The 19,211-nt window shown below is 38.6% G+C and overlaps 1 protein-coding gene across 1 annotated transcript in view; it reads right to left on the bottom strand.

Moving 5' to 3' along the window:
* Positions 1-18,017, bottom strand: part of LOC134624010 (protein Dok-7-like) — a 44,588-nt gene extending 26,571 nt beyond the window's left edge. The window contains exons 1-5 of the mRNA XM_063469004.1: positions 17,934-18,017; positions 17,794-17,839; positions 15,505-15,735; positions 12,091-12,291; positions 2,799-2,918 (exon numbers count right to left, since the gene is read on the bottom strand). Of these exons, the coding sequence (XP_063325074.1) occupies positions 2,799-2,918; positions 12,091-12,291; positions 15,505-15,735; positions 17,794-17,839; positions 17,934-17,987 (652 nt within the window). The 5' untranslated portion in view covers positions 17,988-18,017. The remainder of the gene's footprint in view (positions 1-2,798; positions 2,919-12,090; positions 12,292-15,504; positions 15,736-17,793; positions 17,840-17,933) is intronic.
* Between the last annotated feature and the right edge of the window lie 1,194 nt (positions 18,018-19,211).

Genomic DNA, 19,211 nt, shown 5'->3' on the forward strand with positions numbered 1-19,211 from the left:
CACGTATGTACATGTACACTATTTTTATTAATAGAGGTTTCAACACTGAGGTTAAAAATGATATATAAGTCACTTAGATCACTTCTAAATGTTAATGTTTGGTTTATTTCAGTGTTTTATTTGTTCCTGAGTAAACCGGTTTGGCTGTGATTAAAGTTAAGCTTTATAACATGTTACTCACAGTTAAACTAAGAGGGGACGGCAGTAAAAACTCCGGACCTGTGACATCATCACGTACGCTGGTACAAATCACGAGTCCGTGCTCGGGTACTTGAGAATTGAGAAACAGCCCACGAGTCCGTGCTCGCGTTCTCGGCGGGTACGTACTCACCGAGCACGCCAGTACGTACTCGCGTACTTGGGCATTGATAAACGGCCAGTGTCTTTAGTTCAGTCTGTGTTATGTTTCCTGTTTTATTTTGAAGGTTGTTAATGTATCTGGTTTTGCTTCCCCTTGTCTCGTTAGGCCTGATTTGCCCCAGCTGTGTTTCCCTCCTGTTACCCATTCCCTGATTGCTCCCTCTGTGTATTTAAGCCCTGTGTTTCTCTGTGTCCGTGTCGCGATCTACTCTTATCTACCCTCACGCATGCTGTGTGTTTTGTTTTCATGCCTGCATTAATGTTTGTGCTTTAGAAGTTTGTTACTTTGAGTTCAGCATTAAAGCTGTTTTTTGAGTTCACGTCTGTCTCCGGAGTCTGCACTTTGGGTCCTTTTCCTGCCTGCACACAACCGTTCCATAACAGAGAGTGTCTCATGACAATGACGTACAAGCGTGTGACATCCATGGTAGCAACAGACGTGTTTAGATCAACAGTGGATAATATGGAGTGCAGGAGAGAGTACAACCAAGCAGCATTTAAAGCTCAGAAGTAGTGACAATACTTTGTTTGATTCCGTAAAAAGTGACAAAAACATTAGCGTATGCTGTTCACTCTGCGTGGGAATAAAAGTTCTTTCTACAGCGAAAAATTAAACTTCAAATCTAAGCAAGCACCAAGCACGCTGCCATGGGAATGTGAAATTCACAGAGAAACCCTCAGATCCCCCTACTGACATGAACGCTGCGGTACTGGGCAAACCTTCACGGGCCCACTCCTGCAAAACAGGTGAAAATAGATTTAACCCTGGAGAACCCATGGGGTCAAAGCCGACCCCATTGGTTTTCTAGGGAAACCATGGGGTCAAATTTGACCCCATGGGTTCTCCAGGGTTAAGGGCGACAGGACTTAGTGCTGCTGAATCTATGACTTTATTTATTTGCATCTATTTGAAAGAGTGAGTGTAGACACAAAAAATATTTTATTTTATTTTAGATGCTGGAATATGCAGAAAATAGGTTTAAATGTTAAATAAATTTCTTCAACTCAAAGACTGTTGCATATAATTTAATTCTTGCTTGATTCAATGTGCATAAAGTTAAAAGATTAAAACTAATAAAACGAGTTTTATAAAGAGATTTTTCCATTTGATTCAATTTTATATGATGGATTATGCAGAAAAAATAGAATTGGGCTAAAAGGTCTATTGCTTTATAACATATAAAAGGTTGTGTATCACGTTTTTTAAAAGTAATAAAGTAACTAATTACTTTTGAAAATAAGTCATCAGTAAAGTAATGGGATTACTTTCTTGGAGAAGTAATCAGTAATTAGTAACTAATTACTATTTTCAAGTAACTTGATCAACACTGCTCCTCACGCCATAAAATCAAAACATCTCTGGCTAAAACACCAAACTCAAACAAACTTCAGAATTCATTTATTCTGTTTCTCTTTGTCATGTTCCTGATAAATAATGTATCGATTCTTCAGTCTTCAGAGTTACTGGTTAGTATTTAAAAAAAGTAGAACCTAATACTCTAACACTGGCACCTTAAAATTACCTCAACTGCCTGATTTCTGATTAAGAAATTATTCACAGTACTCACAGGGCACAGTACTTTTTTCACTTCACATTTTTTGATGAATTCCTTTCATCTGCTTTCACTACTGTATTTTAAATAAATAGTGATATTATATCACAAAAGGCAGATCTGCCATTAGTGAAGACAACTGACACATGTGTCAGATTTTCACAGCAGATTGCAAAGGAACAGAAGAACCATTTACACTTTGGTGCTTGGCATCTCTCACAAACTGAAACCTGGCAGCAATCTGGAACTAGATCCATCCTCTAACGTGCCCACCAGTAGCACTTCACCCTGGACTATACATAGAATACAATTGAATTTGTTACCTAATCAGAGTGAGTACAATAGTTATCCTCTTACTGATGTTTAAGGTGACCTAAAGCTTTACATTCATCACTTAAGTCAGGGGTTAGGACGTTTGACTAAAATGATAAATTGGTTCATGGGGATTTATGTAATTGCATTTAAAAAAAAAAAGAAAAGAAAAAACACAGCTGCCAGACATAATTTAGGCAGATCAAAGCGTATCCATCATCAAAGAAATCCTCTGGCTTTATTCTGCCAAAAATGGGTGGATTTCAGGAAGCTAGAGCATGTCAGCCATGATGAATCTCTATAAGCAACACAAGCAGAGTTAGCTAAAATTATAATGGTAAATGTTGACTTTAGTATTTATACTTAGAAGTCCACTTCTTGTCTTTGAGGCAGGAATTCTCAGAAGTCACTCCCCCCAGCCTCCGCTAAAAGGCTAAAAGTTAAATTTTAGTGCAGTAAGTCAGCGAGCCGTTTGCACGGCTTTAAAACAATTACTCCTTCATCTTAACATTCCCCCTCCGTATAACTTCAGTCCTTTTCAGCCAAGCAATATGAAACACCTCTGATACTGACCTGGCAAAATGGGCCGCAGTCCAAAAGGGCCTCGGGTGGGGGAGATGCCTCTGACGATGCAGTCGAATAGAAAGCTGATCTGCTCGCTCTCAGCAGATGCGAGCAGAAAAACACCAGCCCCTGAAAATAGACTTCATTAGTTTTAAGCTAATTTATGGAAGTGTATTTTCAAGTTAATAATGAACAAGAAAGATAGTGCAACATTGGTGATGCCAATATAATAAAAAAGGTCAGGCTGTTTCTTGCTATAAATCAGTAAAACGAGACAAACTTTCCAATTTTACAAAAAACATTTCTACTTTTCAACTACCATCAAAATGTCCTAAACTGAGATATATTTGGTTACTATTTAAAATTAAAAACTATTTGTCTTTTACTTTAAACAAGGACAGTCATTCTAATAGCTTCATAACAGTTACTTAGGCAAAGTGCTCTGAGGTAAGTGCTAATATCAGCACGCTAACATGCGCTCAATGTCATAAGCTGATGTTTTTGACCCTTTCTGTTTTCGTAGCTTACTATATGAGCAAATTAATATTACAGCAACACAATTTTCACCCGGGACCAGTGAGAACAGCTTTAATTCTGATGTTAAAAAAAAATGGCGGCCATAATCTTTACGTAAGTGGGACATAAAGTTTTTACTCCAAGCCACAACTTTCCTCGATAGTTCTACAAGGAAAGTCAACAGCTCGCCAAAATCATGGACCACTCAGATATTTTACAAAACACAGCTGCTAATAATAACAACAATTAATCAAAGAGCATCTGTTAGTTATTGTTTTTTTATAAAATCAAATGATTTATTTTTCATATCAATATAAAAATTATTTCCTGAATAAAATACCGCCTAAAAGTAGAAGAGAATTTGTTACAATAGATAGATATAGATGTAGATATAGAGATAGAGATGTAGATAGAGATATATAGAGATGGATATAGAGATAGACATAGAGATATAGATGGATAGGGATAGATAAAGATAGACAAAGGGCAATAAAGAGAGATATAGAGATAGATACAGTGTAGTATATGTAAACGAGCACTACATGAACCTTTTCAGGAAGAAACTGAGGCATGATGCGTTTCACAAGTCAAAGCTGCAGTTATAGAGTATTACATAATAAAAAAGTTCCTTCTTTATGGTTCCCAGTTTGTCTATTTCAACAATTTAGAGTCTAATAAAGGAGGATTTAATATAATGGAGAGGTCAGAGAGGTCATGTTCTCCTGAGGTCTCTTGACCTCCCTCTGACAGCACAACGGCCTGCGCATTACAAAGTGTTGTTGTGTCATTCTGCGGCTGAAGCCACCCATGTCAAAGCTGCCCTTACGCTGCTGTGGCTGTGAGCAGGGGTCAAAGGTCAGCACCAAAGTCTGCTCAAGTGTTTTAACCTGTTCAAACTAAAGATTTATTGCCTCCTTTGTGCTTTTACGATGGAGCTGATTAAGGGGTGTCTCACCTCATACACGTTCATCTTGCAACATTACAAATTTATATACACGTTGGTTTTGATGGGTGACTGCATTATAGTTACACTACTAAATGCACGATTATCAAAAAAATAAAAAATCCAAAAACAAAAACAAACATTCAAAACAAAACAAAGAACAGGTGGCAAAGCTTTTTAGTTCACATTAATCTCTGCAGGAATGAAAACAACTCAAATGGACCCTTCTGGTCTCTGCTCCAAGAGGTGATAAAAACACAGCATCCATACAAAGTACCACAGCTTATAAAATCCAACTTTGTTAAGTGGGAAGTGTAAATGAGCAAGCGCCGAGAGCCAAGGTTGGCATTTTTATTTCGAAAGCAGCAGAGTCATCCAAATGGCTCAAGATGAAAGTCTAGCAAACTTTAATTACTTTAAAGTGAAATTCAGATTTCCTTCACTACCATGTTTGCAACCTTCAGAAATGCATGTAAACATTATCCAGTTTAACTATTCCAGGACGATAAAATTCAGGAACAAATAAAGGAAGTAAATAAAGTAACAAAACTATAGGAGCACTAATTACTGAGAGGTCATTTTGACTGCATTTAGAGAAAATCGTTTTTCTGAACACTTTGGTAGAGCAAAGGGTTACAAAATAATTATTATACTGACAACTTGTTACTGCTGGCTGCTTACACACCCAGAAGACGGGGTTAAAAACAAGCAATTATGTGCAGTCGTATGTTTTGGACATTATATATATCTATGAACAATAATACTTTCTACTTTATCTAGCAACTAAACTGAAACCAAAGTCTGATTTTGGTTGATAATTTCTTTGTTGTAACAATACTTCTTGGAAATAAATCGTATACAGTTGGAAAGCCTGATTATTTCCCCTTAAATGGTGCCACATTTTTAAGGAAAATGCATTTATAGCTGTGCCCACGAAAAACGTATTCTGCTATTAGCCTTTGTTTGGTTTTCTTTTACTTGATAATAATTACTGATGGATGATGCAATTTTAAGTATAAATCTAATTGCTAGTTTCTCTCATGTACCTCTTTGAGTGATCCTGTGTTATTCTGTGATTTAATAAAGTATCATATCCAACAGATTTCTCATCTTGATTAATCGTCCATTAGTTTCCATCTGTCACTTTAGCGCTAAGCATTTCGCACGCACACCTACACATTATTTAAATGACCATTCGCCCGTGGCGTGGACAAAAGGCAGGACAAATTCAGCTTGCAGTTCTACAGCTGCTCTAACCAAAAGTGAGACACCCAGCACAGCTAAATCACTTCTCGCCGTGCTGTGGATAAACTGTGCCGAGGGATTACATGTCACAGGAATGCTTGGCCTTCACCGCACACAAACACTGAGATGCAGGCTTCTTTTTTCCCCTTTTCTGGATAAAAGTAAAGCAGTGTTTGACCTTCTTTATGATAAGCCAGTAGACTACTGAAGGCTTATTGGTTCTTAAATGTAAAAAAAAAAAAAGTCATGTTTCCAGGAGGGTCATCATGTATCTTTAATGCTCCAATGTCTCTGTCTGTCCCCTCCAGGTGTTCACATACGGTCCTCTTCACTTTAATAGTTTCACATCTGTTGAATTTTTCAAACGTTATCTTATCACAGGGACGCACGCGGCCCGACGTGTTCAAACAGACCTTAAGGAAAACTCTGACAGCTTCTCCAGAGTGATGCATGCTGCTGAGTTTTGGGCACAGCAGGGGTGATTATGCACAGACTGAATCATTTCCTTTCTTGTTGTTCTGAACAGATGTTTTTCTAATGCTTCATCTGCCGAGTCAATAAAACGCAACGAACAAACAAGAACGACTGAAACACAGTTTGCTGCCTGTCACGCTGTGTGCTCTCCATTACACTTCTAAGCAATTCAAAGCAGCCACAGCAAGCCCACTCTTTGAATTTTGACTGATATTACACGTGATCGAAAGTGTGTGGACAGGAAAAAAGGCACCGAGCAAAAATCAAAGCTTAGAAATCAGATTAATGAAGCAGTAAAGGCCACCGGAACACTTTTGAAAGAGCGTCATGACCTGGTTTTTTAAAAAAAAATGAGTCGAGTCGGAGCTTTTGAATGTGAGTCATTCAGAGAGTACTTTGAGTTACCTGGGGTCTTTGGTATTACATGTCTGTGGAAGCACGAGCAATCAAAAGCAGGATTTCAACAATCTTGCATCTCAAAGGAAAAAGCAAGTACATGAAGAACATCTGAACAAAGTACAAAATATTACACATGAGTCACAGCCGTCTCCATTCTTGTGATCACTGCGTTGTAATCATACACTGTAGTATTCAGAGCTCGACCTAAACATAGGCTATACAATATTATTAGCCGATGTGGCCTTATTGGAGTGTATGCCACTGGATATGAATTTTAGACTACATGGAAAAACTTACAACCTCTGGCAAAAAACATGAAGTCATCACACTTGGAAGATGTTCACTGAACTCTTTTACTTTGCAGCAATAAACAAGCCACAGATGTGATAAAGTGTTGTTTTTTTGTTCCTTTTGTTGTTTACTATCTGAACAACTCTGACTTCATGAAACCAACTTCAAACTAATTAAATAATTTTATGTAATGGCACATTTTTTTCCAGACATTGTAAATTTTCTGTTTGGGTTAAGATCTGGACTGTGTGCTGAGCATGTCAATGAGTCTGTCTGCATTTCCTTTCTTCTGTGACAACAAAATGCATCGTCATCATCGTGATGTTGAAAACTAATCCTAATCATAACCAAAACCACGCCCTCAGTGCAATAAGAAAAGCATAAAGCAGTCTACACCTGTGCATTTACTGTTGAGGTAATGACTTTCATCTCTCCTGCTCCATTTTTGCTTGATTTCTCAGGCATTCATCTTTTTTATGGCACCAAATAAAAGTCCCAGCATCATCCCCTTTGGCAAATGCAGATTCATCACTGAACGTGACTCTTAGCAAATCATCCACAGTGCACAATTGTGTTCGCCCACTCTAACCTTGTTTTCTTCCCATTAGGCGTTAATGCTGGCTTTCCTTTGGCAATCCCATTTTTTACAGTTTTATCACAAAACCACTGATTCCTCTTTCTGCCCATTTATGGGGTTTTTTGAGCATTTTCAATTTTCTTCTGACTCTTTGACATCTTCCATCTACCCTTAAGTTTTCCTTTTTCACTCTTAACACTTTGCACTTTTCTTAGGCACAGCTGACTGGGAAAAAACAAGGAGTTGACTGACAGCTCTCTTCTTGGAGAGCTGCTTCCTCTCAATCAGGTGTAACAGCTTGCTGAGGTCTGCAAACGCTCTTTTAACTGCTGACTATTTTTAATATTAAAAAGTGTCTGTTTTACACATCCAAATCACAAAGTGATTCCATATTTTCCCTCCTCTGTGCTTAATCTGGGAAAAACAGATCAATAATTAAATTAACTTGTTTGGGGCATGTTTCATGAAGCCAGAATGTTCGGCGTTTAAACAAAAGTGCATTTGCGTCACATCTGTGGTGGTTTGTTTATTTGGTTCAAAGTCAAAGAGTTGAATGAACATCCTCCAAGTGAGGTGATTACATAATGCTCCAAAGAAGGGGGTCATTTAAAAAAAGAAGAACCACAAGGCCAAAATACATGTATGACATGTCATCTCTAAAGTGACATGTTCAAGTTTCTGAAAATGTGCTCTTCTAGCATGTGACTAAAACATCCATCCATCCATTCTCTTCCACTTATCCTTTTCAGGGTTGCAGGGTTGTGGGCGGGGGGGGGGGGCGCTATCCTTGCTGTCTTAGGGCAAGAGGCAGGGTACACCCTGGACAGGTCGCCAGTCTGTCCCAGGGCTTGACTAAAACGTAATAAAGTCAAACCTAATTTCACTCAATAAAACTGCTATTTTAAGAATAAAACACTTTTAACTTTAAGCCTACAGACTAAATGGATAGACTCAAAGGTAAGGAGCTGCCTGTGTATCATATGTACCACACGGAGCATAATGAGAACAACAGACATCTTAGAACGTGTCATCCTATAGTTTGTCCAGCAGAGCAACTCCAACTCAGTTTCTTACCATTTTCACAGCTGAGCAGACAGCAGCGTGGATTCAAGTGTCTTTATGGTAAGCTGATACCTAGCATGTGAAATACATTGCTGTGACATCGTTACTCCAGATGCTTTTTACTGTGTAGTGTTAAAATGGGTTATGTGGCAAAAAAACAAAACAAAAGGTTGTGGGCTTTGGAAACGATCTAAATCCAATTTCCTCTCAGATTGAACCAAACACGTGTGATCAGATGATTGTGTACGTATCTTGTTACGTCACTATAAAGCCAGACGCTTTTACAAAACTTAAAATATCTGCATCGTATTGTCGCTCTGATTATACTCTGGAAATTTGGATCAGAAGTAACGATTCACATCTGCGCTGCTTTAATGCTCCTTTAGTGCTCTCCTATGAGCACAGTTTGGAAAAGCAAAGTGTGGACAGCTCTGTGATTTACTTAATGACACAACTGTGTGATTCATAGCTTTCGATCACGTGCTCAGCGTGAAGTCCTGGAGGGTGAAGCACCGTTCCAAGAAACTGGATACTCCATACAAATGCAGCACAAGCCTTTCAATATATCATCTGTTTTAATCCATGAACATTCAAAGCACCCTGCAAAAATAAAACAAACAAACAAACTGACAGTTTTGGGCAGTTGAGACCCACACAGATGATCTGCTGGAGCACTTTAACTAGTAAGAAACAGAAAAGATCCGCCACTTTAGCAATGGTTTTACACACATCCCTTCTACTTCTGTCAAGATTAAAGTGCATAACAAGAACGCCAGTGGTAAATGTGCTAAATATATTACGTTCTGTGTAATGCTGAGCCAAACTGGCCAGTAACGCTCCCATTGGGGAGAAAAAGGGGCAATGAATTCGTTAAAGCAATAGTGGCTGCTTTTTAGCTAATGTTAACCAGCTATCTAATAGCTAATATTGATTCATCAGTAATGAACCAGACAACAATATTTCTGGTAGGTTATATGGACAAATCAAAACATATTTCCAGTGTCAGTTTAGAGCCACTGAGCCAGGATGTTAAATTCATTTTACATCATGTGCAACATACAGCACACTTTGATCTTAATTTGGCCAAAACAAAAAAAAAACTCTCTTTTGTGTCAGTGTAAAGTAGGGCTGTGCGATATGACCAAAATCTCATATCCCGATATAAGACATCTATCGTCCCGATAATGATATAAATCACAAAAATGTAACATTTTCTGTAAATTCTGTGAATCTCGGGCAGCTCGACTTGCGTGAAGTGTTTCCAGCTGGGCGTCGTGTACCTGGAGTGTTTTAACTGATGCGTGAAACTATATATTTTTAGACATAAGTTGTAACGGCTGCCGTTTATTTTGTGAGTATTTATTACACGGCGTGCTGCGGTGAAAAGCCTGTTCTAACGTTTGAGTCTAAGGTTTATTTTTTAGCACCTGGCGGCTCTTTTTTGCTTCTCATCCGTAAAATACTCTGCATACTATTTCACGTGATTCAGTTTATTTTGAAAAGTCTCAACAGGATCTTGAGCTTTATTGTGAAAGGTTTATGTGGAAAATAAACAAGCGGACACGCGATGGTTTTACCGTCGTTGTTGCTAACGACAACGCATAAAAACAGGCTCTTGTCCGTCCATAGTGTGGTTATATTAAATATAAGAGAAAGAGAGAACTTTAGGAAATTAATATAGCCACTACAGTGACCATCAAAACGATGAAAAATATTGCCGTAAACAGTTTATTTTGCGACACCACGAAACAAACGATAGCGTAAAATGAAACGATAGATGTTTTTATATCGTCATCCGTTATATCGAGTGTAAAGACCCTTAACTACAAATTTATTACAACTAATCCACAAATAGAGTGGAATTTTAACAGTAGGACTCGTTTTTTAACATGATAATGACAAGCTGCTAATAAGATAATGAAAAGAAAGACATCTGCCAGAATGAATAAATAAATGTGTAAAATTACAGAAAAGGTTCTGGTAGCTCATTGCTCAGACTCTCCTGTAATTACAAAACTGAATTATTTCATTAATTCACAGAAAATTTTCATTTGTATTTTTTTTTTGTTTGCTTGTTTGTTTTACTGTGGGTCTATTTTAAATGCTGAGTTTAACTGTTAATTACTTTGGTGTGGTGCCAGTCTTTATCAGTAGGAAAGGCTGTAAAACCTTTGAAAACACAGCTTCCAACATCTATGTAGTCCTTTGTCTTTGCCAGGCCGTTTCTGGCCCCTAGGGCCTTATGTTTGATACTGCCTGGTTTAGAGACTAATGGATTGGTGGGATTTGTCATTGGTGGCAGGGTACTTAATGCTTGGCTTGCAGTTTCTGCAATGACATGATGTCATTTGAAAACAGTGACTATAGGATGTTCCCACATTGAGAAATCAGGGAAATCATGGCAGGAAACATCATAGTCAGAAAAACACTTCCTAAAATCTAAATATATACTAAAGAAAACCAAAATTCTGTATTACAATAAAACATCTAAAGAAGAAGGACCAACTCACACCATCGGCTGCCTGATAAAAGTTTCTATATGAAGCCTTTCAAAAAGGAAGCAGAAAAACAAGGACCATACAGTCTTTCATGACGATAACAGCACATGTAGCTGCTGAGGGCTCGCTCTGTTTTTTTGGTTCATGAAACTCCACTGAGCATCTTCCTCAACGTGCCCGCCCGAGGGATGCCAGATGTACAACCAGAGAGCAAAAAACACACCCAGTGACTGAGCTCAACCCACTAATCCTAATGTTTACAGCGATCTTCTCCATGCAAAGATGCAAATTCAAAGTTTGAGCATCACACAGGAATCCAAATCAGGTCCATGCAAGCTTAACAGATGACCACGGGGTTTTAAAAGCGCTAAACCAAAGTACTAAAAGTCAAATTTGTTTGCAGGACGCAGCAGAGGATACTGTTTGTTGCTCTCTTCATATGCCCACGTTTGATAAATTATTCATCAGCCCAATCGTACGGACAGCAGCATGGTCAACATTAAAAACCATTGAGTTATTATTTCGCTGCAGGATGAGTTTTCATCCAAGAAGTTCTACACTTAAGAACGAGGCCTGAAAGAACACAGCCAGAAAGATTAATTTTCTCTGGACTGCTGGACCAAAATATTATTCCGGCAGACTATTTACTGTTCCTGTCACAGGAAAAAGGTTTTAGGTCCACTCTATTTTGAACAAGGCACATTTGCAAAAGTAAGGCAAGGACAAACTAATCATCAATAACAAAGACTCAAACTTCCTTTCCTCTTCTAGCTATATTTCCTCAGGCTATAAAGCATATTTTTTGAGTCAGATTTATTGTACTGAGAAAGAGCTTCTCTTTAACGGGCAGAAAGATAAGCATGAATCACCGCAAATCACAGCCGGTGATTATTTTGTGTTTTTGAGAGAGAGACACACACAAACCACAGCACGTATCATGATTTAATGAGCCATTAGCCTCTAATGATGGAACCCGGTTTTACACAGGAGATATTAATGTTATGAAAGGATGGAGATGTTTAACGCAGTCATACTTGAGTCTCTCTGTCTTTTCTTAAAAGCACATTTTCTTTGAAATTCACTGTCGGGGTTTAACATTCATGCTCTTTTACTTCCAATTTTGTTATTTTGATTAAATTTTGCATTACATTTTCTTTGTTGCTGTGCAGCCTAATAGCCAATTATGCCCTAAACCCTCTGCTAAGCACAAAATATTATTTTAATACCCATTTACATAAACTTAACACACTCAAATGTTGCACAAAACAGACAATAATTAAGCAGCTATAAACTTACAGTAGCCACATCTTGTTCCTCCTTCAAACACAAATCCATTTGGTACAGGTCCATATCTACGCAGGTCTGGAAGGTTCCAGTGGCCAATAATAACAGGAGGGACATCCCGAGCAAGAGCCAACAAATTGTTGCACAAATGGAGAGTTGCAGGCCCGCTCTCCAACTTGGTCCCTGGTAAGACTCCAACACTGAATCTGTGAACTGAGAAACACACAGAAGAGTGAAGACAGACCAAATCCTCAAATTTAACGCATATTTCAATAACTGTAAATGAGTTTTACAGTAAGTAGAAAGAGTGGAAAGAGTAAAGAGGAACACATAAATGAGGTAAACAACCCTGAACACATTTTTTCATAAGCTGCCAAATACCTCCTATTTTGTCACTCTCAAATACCCAAATATCCGTTCTGGGTGAATATATTTTTGTAAGTAAATCTGAAGCATCAGCATTCAACTTGCATTGCAGTGAAATATGTGCCATTTAGAGAGCTATGAGTAATTATGTTTGCAAGTACATTACCTAAATATAGTAGCTTGCTAACACAAGCAAGCTGCTTCTAGCAGCTAATTAGCAAGAGGGAGCTGGAAAAAAGATCCTCTGGTATAGTTAAGTGTAGGTATTTTGTAAGAGTTTTAGCCTCACTTTGGTATGAGGCTGAAAAATAAAGCAAACACAGAAATCCTGCAATGCCTTGTGCCCACTGAGGCTGGTCCAAAAGTAATTCAATCCACACAGCAACCATGTTAAAATATTAAAGTTTAGAGTAGAACTATTCAGAGCCAGGTAGGTTGCATAAACAGTTTTATTCTGTAGAGATAATTGTTTTTATAAATTGATATACCCTGAATATATTTTTCCATTTCCATTTTCCATTGTTTAAAGTGTGGCCACTTTAAGTGGCAGGCATAGATGGTATAAAACGTAGCTAATATAACATCATCGACTGGTTTTCTAGAGTACTGTTTTGAAGGCTAGGGATTAGAATTTTTCACAGTCTCTATCTTGGTATTTAAAAAAAGCAAGCAAGCAAACAAACAAACAAAAAACAGATGTGACAAAACATGGAAATGAAAAATTAACCAGGCAATAGCTGTGATTACAACATGGCTTCTGGTACTATAGAAGTCTACGGGAAAATGGCTTTCTGACTTGACCTCTTTAAAAGCTTTCTGATGGGTTTATGGGCTCAGTCATTCATTTCGTGTCATAATGAATAAAAAGTTTAAATTTCATGAGGGTTATCCGTGAAACTGCACACCGATGGGGTAACAAACTATGACTAACATGTTTTTAGCCAATGAGTAAGAGTTTCACAGTCAGATCTGCCCATCCCCATGCATCCTGCTTTTTGAAATCCACTTGCTCATTGGCTAACAACTGGTCAATCATAAGTCATCAGCCAATGAGGATACTACGGATAATCATTCATTTTGACAGAGAGCAAGACAAAGATTTAAAAAGGAATTAACTAAATTAATTAATTACACTAGTAAACTAAACTAAAGCTGTCCATCTGGTGTCTTTAAGACAGAATGCAAGTTTGAGACACTTTTATATTAGCTTTATTTTTCCAACCTAGAACCTACATCCATGTTTTATGCTGCGTTTTGGAGCATAATGTTTCAGCTAGGTCAGTAATAATATTCGGGCTGATTAAAGCAATTGTACTGAACCTCGTTAGTGGTATTGTTTCGTTGTAGGATGTTTTTTGCAATTATCTAACAAATAACACACACTGTTGTGATGGTTAACTGTACTTAAAAGTAAAGAAGACAGTACTCCAGTTTTTCTGAGTGAAATCACATCATTTTATTAATCTGTTACTTATGACTAATGAGCACATGTATCCGTATATACAGTTTATGGATGTAGTTTGCTAACCTTGCATTAAATGATAACTTCAGGCTCAAATTCCTTATCAAAATATTTACTTCTGTTTAAAAAAAATGGCTAGATGGCTGCTAGCTAAATCTTCAGTTTGCAAGCTCACAAACAGGGTGCAACATTGGCTGCATCCATCTTTTACATACAGTCAATGGCTGCACTTTATCTCTATAGGGATTTTTTGAGGGCTCTACAACGCTGTCCTAATGAACCATCAAAGAAACCATCAAACAGCCTACTGGGATTCACTGTGATTAAAGTGAGCAGGATTGCAGAACTAATGAGTAATGGAAAGACAACGGTCAAGTAATTTTGCATACTGACAAAAACAGGAGAAAAGCTTCACAAGGGGCAGAAAACACAGTGTCCTCACACGATGATTACTTCAGCATGGATTTGATTTCATTCACAAATAAAAAGGAGAAACAGCTGCAGACAGAATGAAATCAGCAAGCCGAGCACCGAACACAACGGGCTCAGATCTAAAGCCCAGCGCAATCAATCAAAGCGTGTCACAGACATCTGTGTTTTATGAGTCTGAGTCTCGACAATAAGAAAAAGAGGAAAGCCGGGTATAAAATTAGAGCGAATCACAACACTTCACTGGCGTTTCTGCCTTTGACTTTGCTAAATTTCACACACAGCAAGTGTGGATCTTGTGGATCTTCCTCAACAAAACTAAACCAAAAACTTTCGCAGATTTGAACAAACTTGGCCAGGTGAGATTGATTAATGGAGGTGGCGACGAGGGCATGTTGGGCAGGTGCGGCACATCATCGCTCAGGTTAAAAAGGATTCATACAGTCTCACATAAGACAACAAAAGCTCTGTGCATGGTGGCCCTCAGCCCAGCGGCTGGCAGGTGACATTTCTGCCAGCTTGGATGCACTCCACTCAGTGACATTAGGACACACACACACACACACTTATCTAACACTCAATGCAAGCCTGAACAGACACAAGTGCATCTGTCCAAGCATGCACACGTATACTTTAACACAAAACAAACGACAAACTGGAAGGAACAACTGCAATGCAATTTGTCTTAAGCCTCTTCCACACAATCAGGTCCCCCAGCACTGTCATTAATGGCTGATTTAAAATTCAGCTGCCACCTGCTGAACAGTTCGTTGCTATTAATAGCTCCTATTGCTTCATGATGCATGTAACTTATATAACAAGTCCACACAGTAAACAATATGCACACTAAAGAGAGTCAGTGCTTGACTAAATGACATTCTTAAGAGTAATCAGACATGAAAAAAACAGCTTTAGAGTTAAAATATCACTTTAGACAACAAACGTAGTATGATAGTAGATAACAGATATTCACTAAAGACAAAAATCATTTGTTTATCTAGGAAATTGATTTAGAAGCATGTGGATGATTGCATGGGTATAATTTTGAACAGCTGGATAGGAACATCAAATATCATCATTTAAATTCCTTGAAAGGTTTTGAGGGGAAAGAAAAAGAAACTCTGGATGTTAAACACAAGTAAAACAAACACACTCATGGTTCTTCTCACCTTCTCCTAGGCTATATCGCAGGCGGGCGTCCCATGCCTGCAGGGCCTCCCTGCTGTCAAAGCCCAGCAAAACAGCCTGATTCAGGCAGAGGATGGTCAGAGTAAAAGCCACACCCTCATACCACTGTCCAGCTTCCAAGCCGCAGATCTCCTCCAAGGTGACGCTCGCCCTCTCCTTGTTGCCGTGAACTTTCTCTGATTTGTCTTTAAAAACCAGCAACACGAGGCAGTCTGCAGGACAGACAATGAGCAGGAGACGAAACAAAGACAGAAGAACACAGTCTGGATTAAAACATTATGAAATTCTACTCTTTTCTTTTTAAGATGTAACAGTTTATTTAAAAAAAATAAGTAAAATCAGTACTGGAATCCCCAAATGACACTGACAGTTACTAACAGGATGTATTTTGACCCACAGTAGCTACTGTAGTGTCCTCTGTTTGTTGCCACCTTTGAAACAATCAGTGTCAACTGACAAAACAACACCGTGTGTGTCCGTGTATCATCCCTCTCCTTCACACACACTCGCATAACTGAGGCATGAGCACAGACAGCTGGGATAACATGACATCAAAGATTTGAAGAGGAGCAGCACTCAGCCTCACTCCAACCTGTGGAGCATGTTAAGCTGTGCAGCACAACATACCCAAGAAACCTTTCTGTGGTAAAACTGAATGCAGTACAAATACAAGTTCACGCTAAATCCACTCACTTTTCCATAAAATATTTGAAAATGTGTGCAAATATAATGACTACTAGATTTTATTTCCGCAGAGCCGAAGCCTCGCAGGTAAGCGTGACCGTTCACATTCATGGTACATCTAAAAATATAGCGAGTCTCTGGCTCAGACTTTAGCGCATTAGCTTTGAAGATGGGATCAAATACGAGCCACAGGTTTGAAGCTTGTGTGATGTTGTTTTAGAAATAATCTGAAAGCCTGGGGTTGTACAGCAGAAGCAGTACACGTGGTAAAAATTAATAATTTATAAATGTAATTGTGTAAAAAGAAAAAGTAAACTGTGCAGAAATGCTATCAAGAGTGAGTTTACAGCATGGGGGGAAAAGACACTTTTGTGTTTAGCAGTGTGTGGATTAAAAGCATCTTTGGCATCAGTTTTCCCGTTTTTTAAAACACAATCCCACCGTTAAACGTTTGGAAAGGGTCACTAAAAAGCTTTTAATGAAATTCTTTTAGCGTGTGCTAATGTTTCAGCTCTTTTTCAGAACCATTGTGTAATATAGGTTTTACTAGAGGTGGGCGAATTGATCCAAGTGCCGATAGTATCAATATCATCTCCAGTATTGGTGTCAGATTGATACTAGCTTAATAATAGGCTCCATACTTTGTTTCTATCCACTAAGTTCAGTATGTAGCCCGCTGAACTGTGTTAAATAAACTATTATTATTTTGGAAACGAAATATATATATATATATATATATATATATATATATATATATATATATATATATATATATATATATATATATATATAGATAGATAGATAGATAGATAGATAGATAGATAGATAGATAGATAGATATGTCACAAATGCACTATTAAAAACGTCTGAACTTTTTTGTGTTGACAGTCACGTCTATTTTATTTATAGCCCATAACACATTTAAACAACTGAAGTTCACCCAAACTGGCACATTTACATTACAGGCAAAATAGAAGAAAAATGCTGTTTTTCTGCACGAAACTTCACAAAAACCTAATAATTGTGTTTTGCTCTGGTAATTACTTATTGGGAAAAGTTAAAATCATTGATTTAGTGTTCAGAATTTACAAAGTAACAACAATTCACCATATATATACAGGTTTCAAAGTATCGGCAACACTGGCCCCGTATTTACTTGGTATCGGATCTATAACACAATATCACCACACACACACGTCTTTTAATACCAACTATGGTTTGCACACATGTTGATTTTGAAATTCAAATGTATTGAATTTCTCATGCAAAACTGTGTCACACAGCAGCCCCAGGTTTCAACCTTGTTAGTAAGCATTATTTTAAAGGTTTTAGGTCTTTTTGTCCCTCCTTGGACGCCATAGCCTCCTGGGTCAAAGCTGTGTATTTGAACACAAACGCAGGCCCTTTGAAGCCGAGGCTTGTTGAGCTTTCATGCAGCAGAAAACACAAGCAGTGCAACACCAGCTCACTGTCCTCCTCCAGCTTGTCGCGGCAGATTTGTGTAGCTGCTGTCAGATTTCATTTCTAAACAACAATGCGAGCGAGAAATGCTAAAAACAAAATTAGCTACTTTTTAATTTTTTTACCTGCTACAGGCGACGGTTTGCGGAGCACGAGCCACCTAGTTTTCCACTGTGAAACAAAAGAAAAGTTTTTGGGGGGTTTTAAAGCACTGGTCAAAGTGTGCGTAGGAGATATCCGCATATTAAGACAAAGTAAAAGCAACCTTTTTCCCGTCTCTGAGTCTGGCGTATCCCTCCACGACAACAGAATCCGTCATCTTCAGTCATGGTTCCTGACAGCTGCAGAGTCGCTGCCTGAATGAGGGGTCACTTTCAAAATAGCTGCGCTCTCCTCTAGCGGGGCGCAAACTCGCCCCCCAGCAAGGAAGGCACATGGAAAATGGCATGACCAGTGTCTGTCTGTCTGCCTGCCTGTGTGTCTGTCTGCCGGCCATGCTCCTGCTGCCACCTGGGCTGGTACAGTGAGACTCTACCGCGTGTTTAACATGCCACACACCACTCTAACAGTAAAACCGAGCAGGTTAATAGACATATACACTCGCCGGACACTTTATTAGGTACACCTTTTCAACAGCTCGTTAATCAACCAATCACAGGGCAGCAACCATCTTTAGGATTCACAGAGAATAGAATGAAACGGAGGAAATGTACAGTGAGCGTCAGTTCTCAGCGAGATTGCCTTGTTGATGAGATTAGAGGAAGGAAACAGTAACTTGAATAGCATAAAAGAGCATGTTGATCCTTGGAGCAAATGGGCTACAGCTGCAGAAGACCACACTGGGAGGGAACTAAGGAAACAGGAAACTGAGGCTATAATTGTCATGGGCTCACCAACATTGGACAACAGAAGATTGAAAAAATGGTCCAGCAGGAAAATGTCACCATGTCAATGAGCCGGCTCACTGTACTCGCATGGCCTCCACCGTCACCTGATCTCAATCCAGCAGTGCACCTTTGTGGAATGGGAGATGCATGTGGAGCAAATCTGTAATGCTATCATATCAGTATGGATTAATATGTGTAGTAATCTTCTAATAAAGTGGCCATTGACTGTAGCGCCACCCTTTCCCGTTCATGTGGGGTCAAAACGTTAACGAGTTAAACTAAGCAGTTGCCAGGATTTGTGGGTTGTTTTTTGTTTGTCTGTTTTTGTCTCACTGTGCTCTGTTTTTGTCTTTTTTCTTTATTCCACCCAACCGGTTGTAGCAGACTGCTGCCCCTTCCTGAGCCTGCCTTTGCTGGAGGTTTCTTCCTGTTAAAAGAGTTCTTCCTTCCCACCATCACAAAGTGGTTTCTTTGTGATGGTTATTTGATCATTGGAGTTTTCTTCAAAATACTGTAGGGCCTTTATAATATAAAGCACTTTGAGGTGTTGCTGTGTTTTGGCACTATATAAATAAATCTGAGTCTGAATTGCATCAAATGAAAGTACACTGAACTGAAGGTTAAGTCAATGGAAAGCAACCAGAACAAAACACAAA

The sequence above is a fragment of the Pelmatolapia mariae genome, linkage group LG3_W (assembly GCF_036321145.2).
Source record: "Pelmatolapia mariae isolate MD_Pm_ZW linkage group LG3_W, Pm_UMD_F_2, whole genome shotgun sequence".
Lineage (NCBI taxonomy): Eukaryota > Metazoa > Chordata > Actinopteri > Cichliformes > Cichlidae > Pelmatolapia > Pelmatolapia mariae.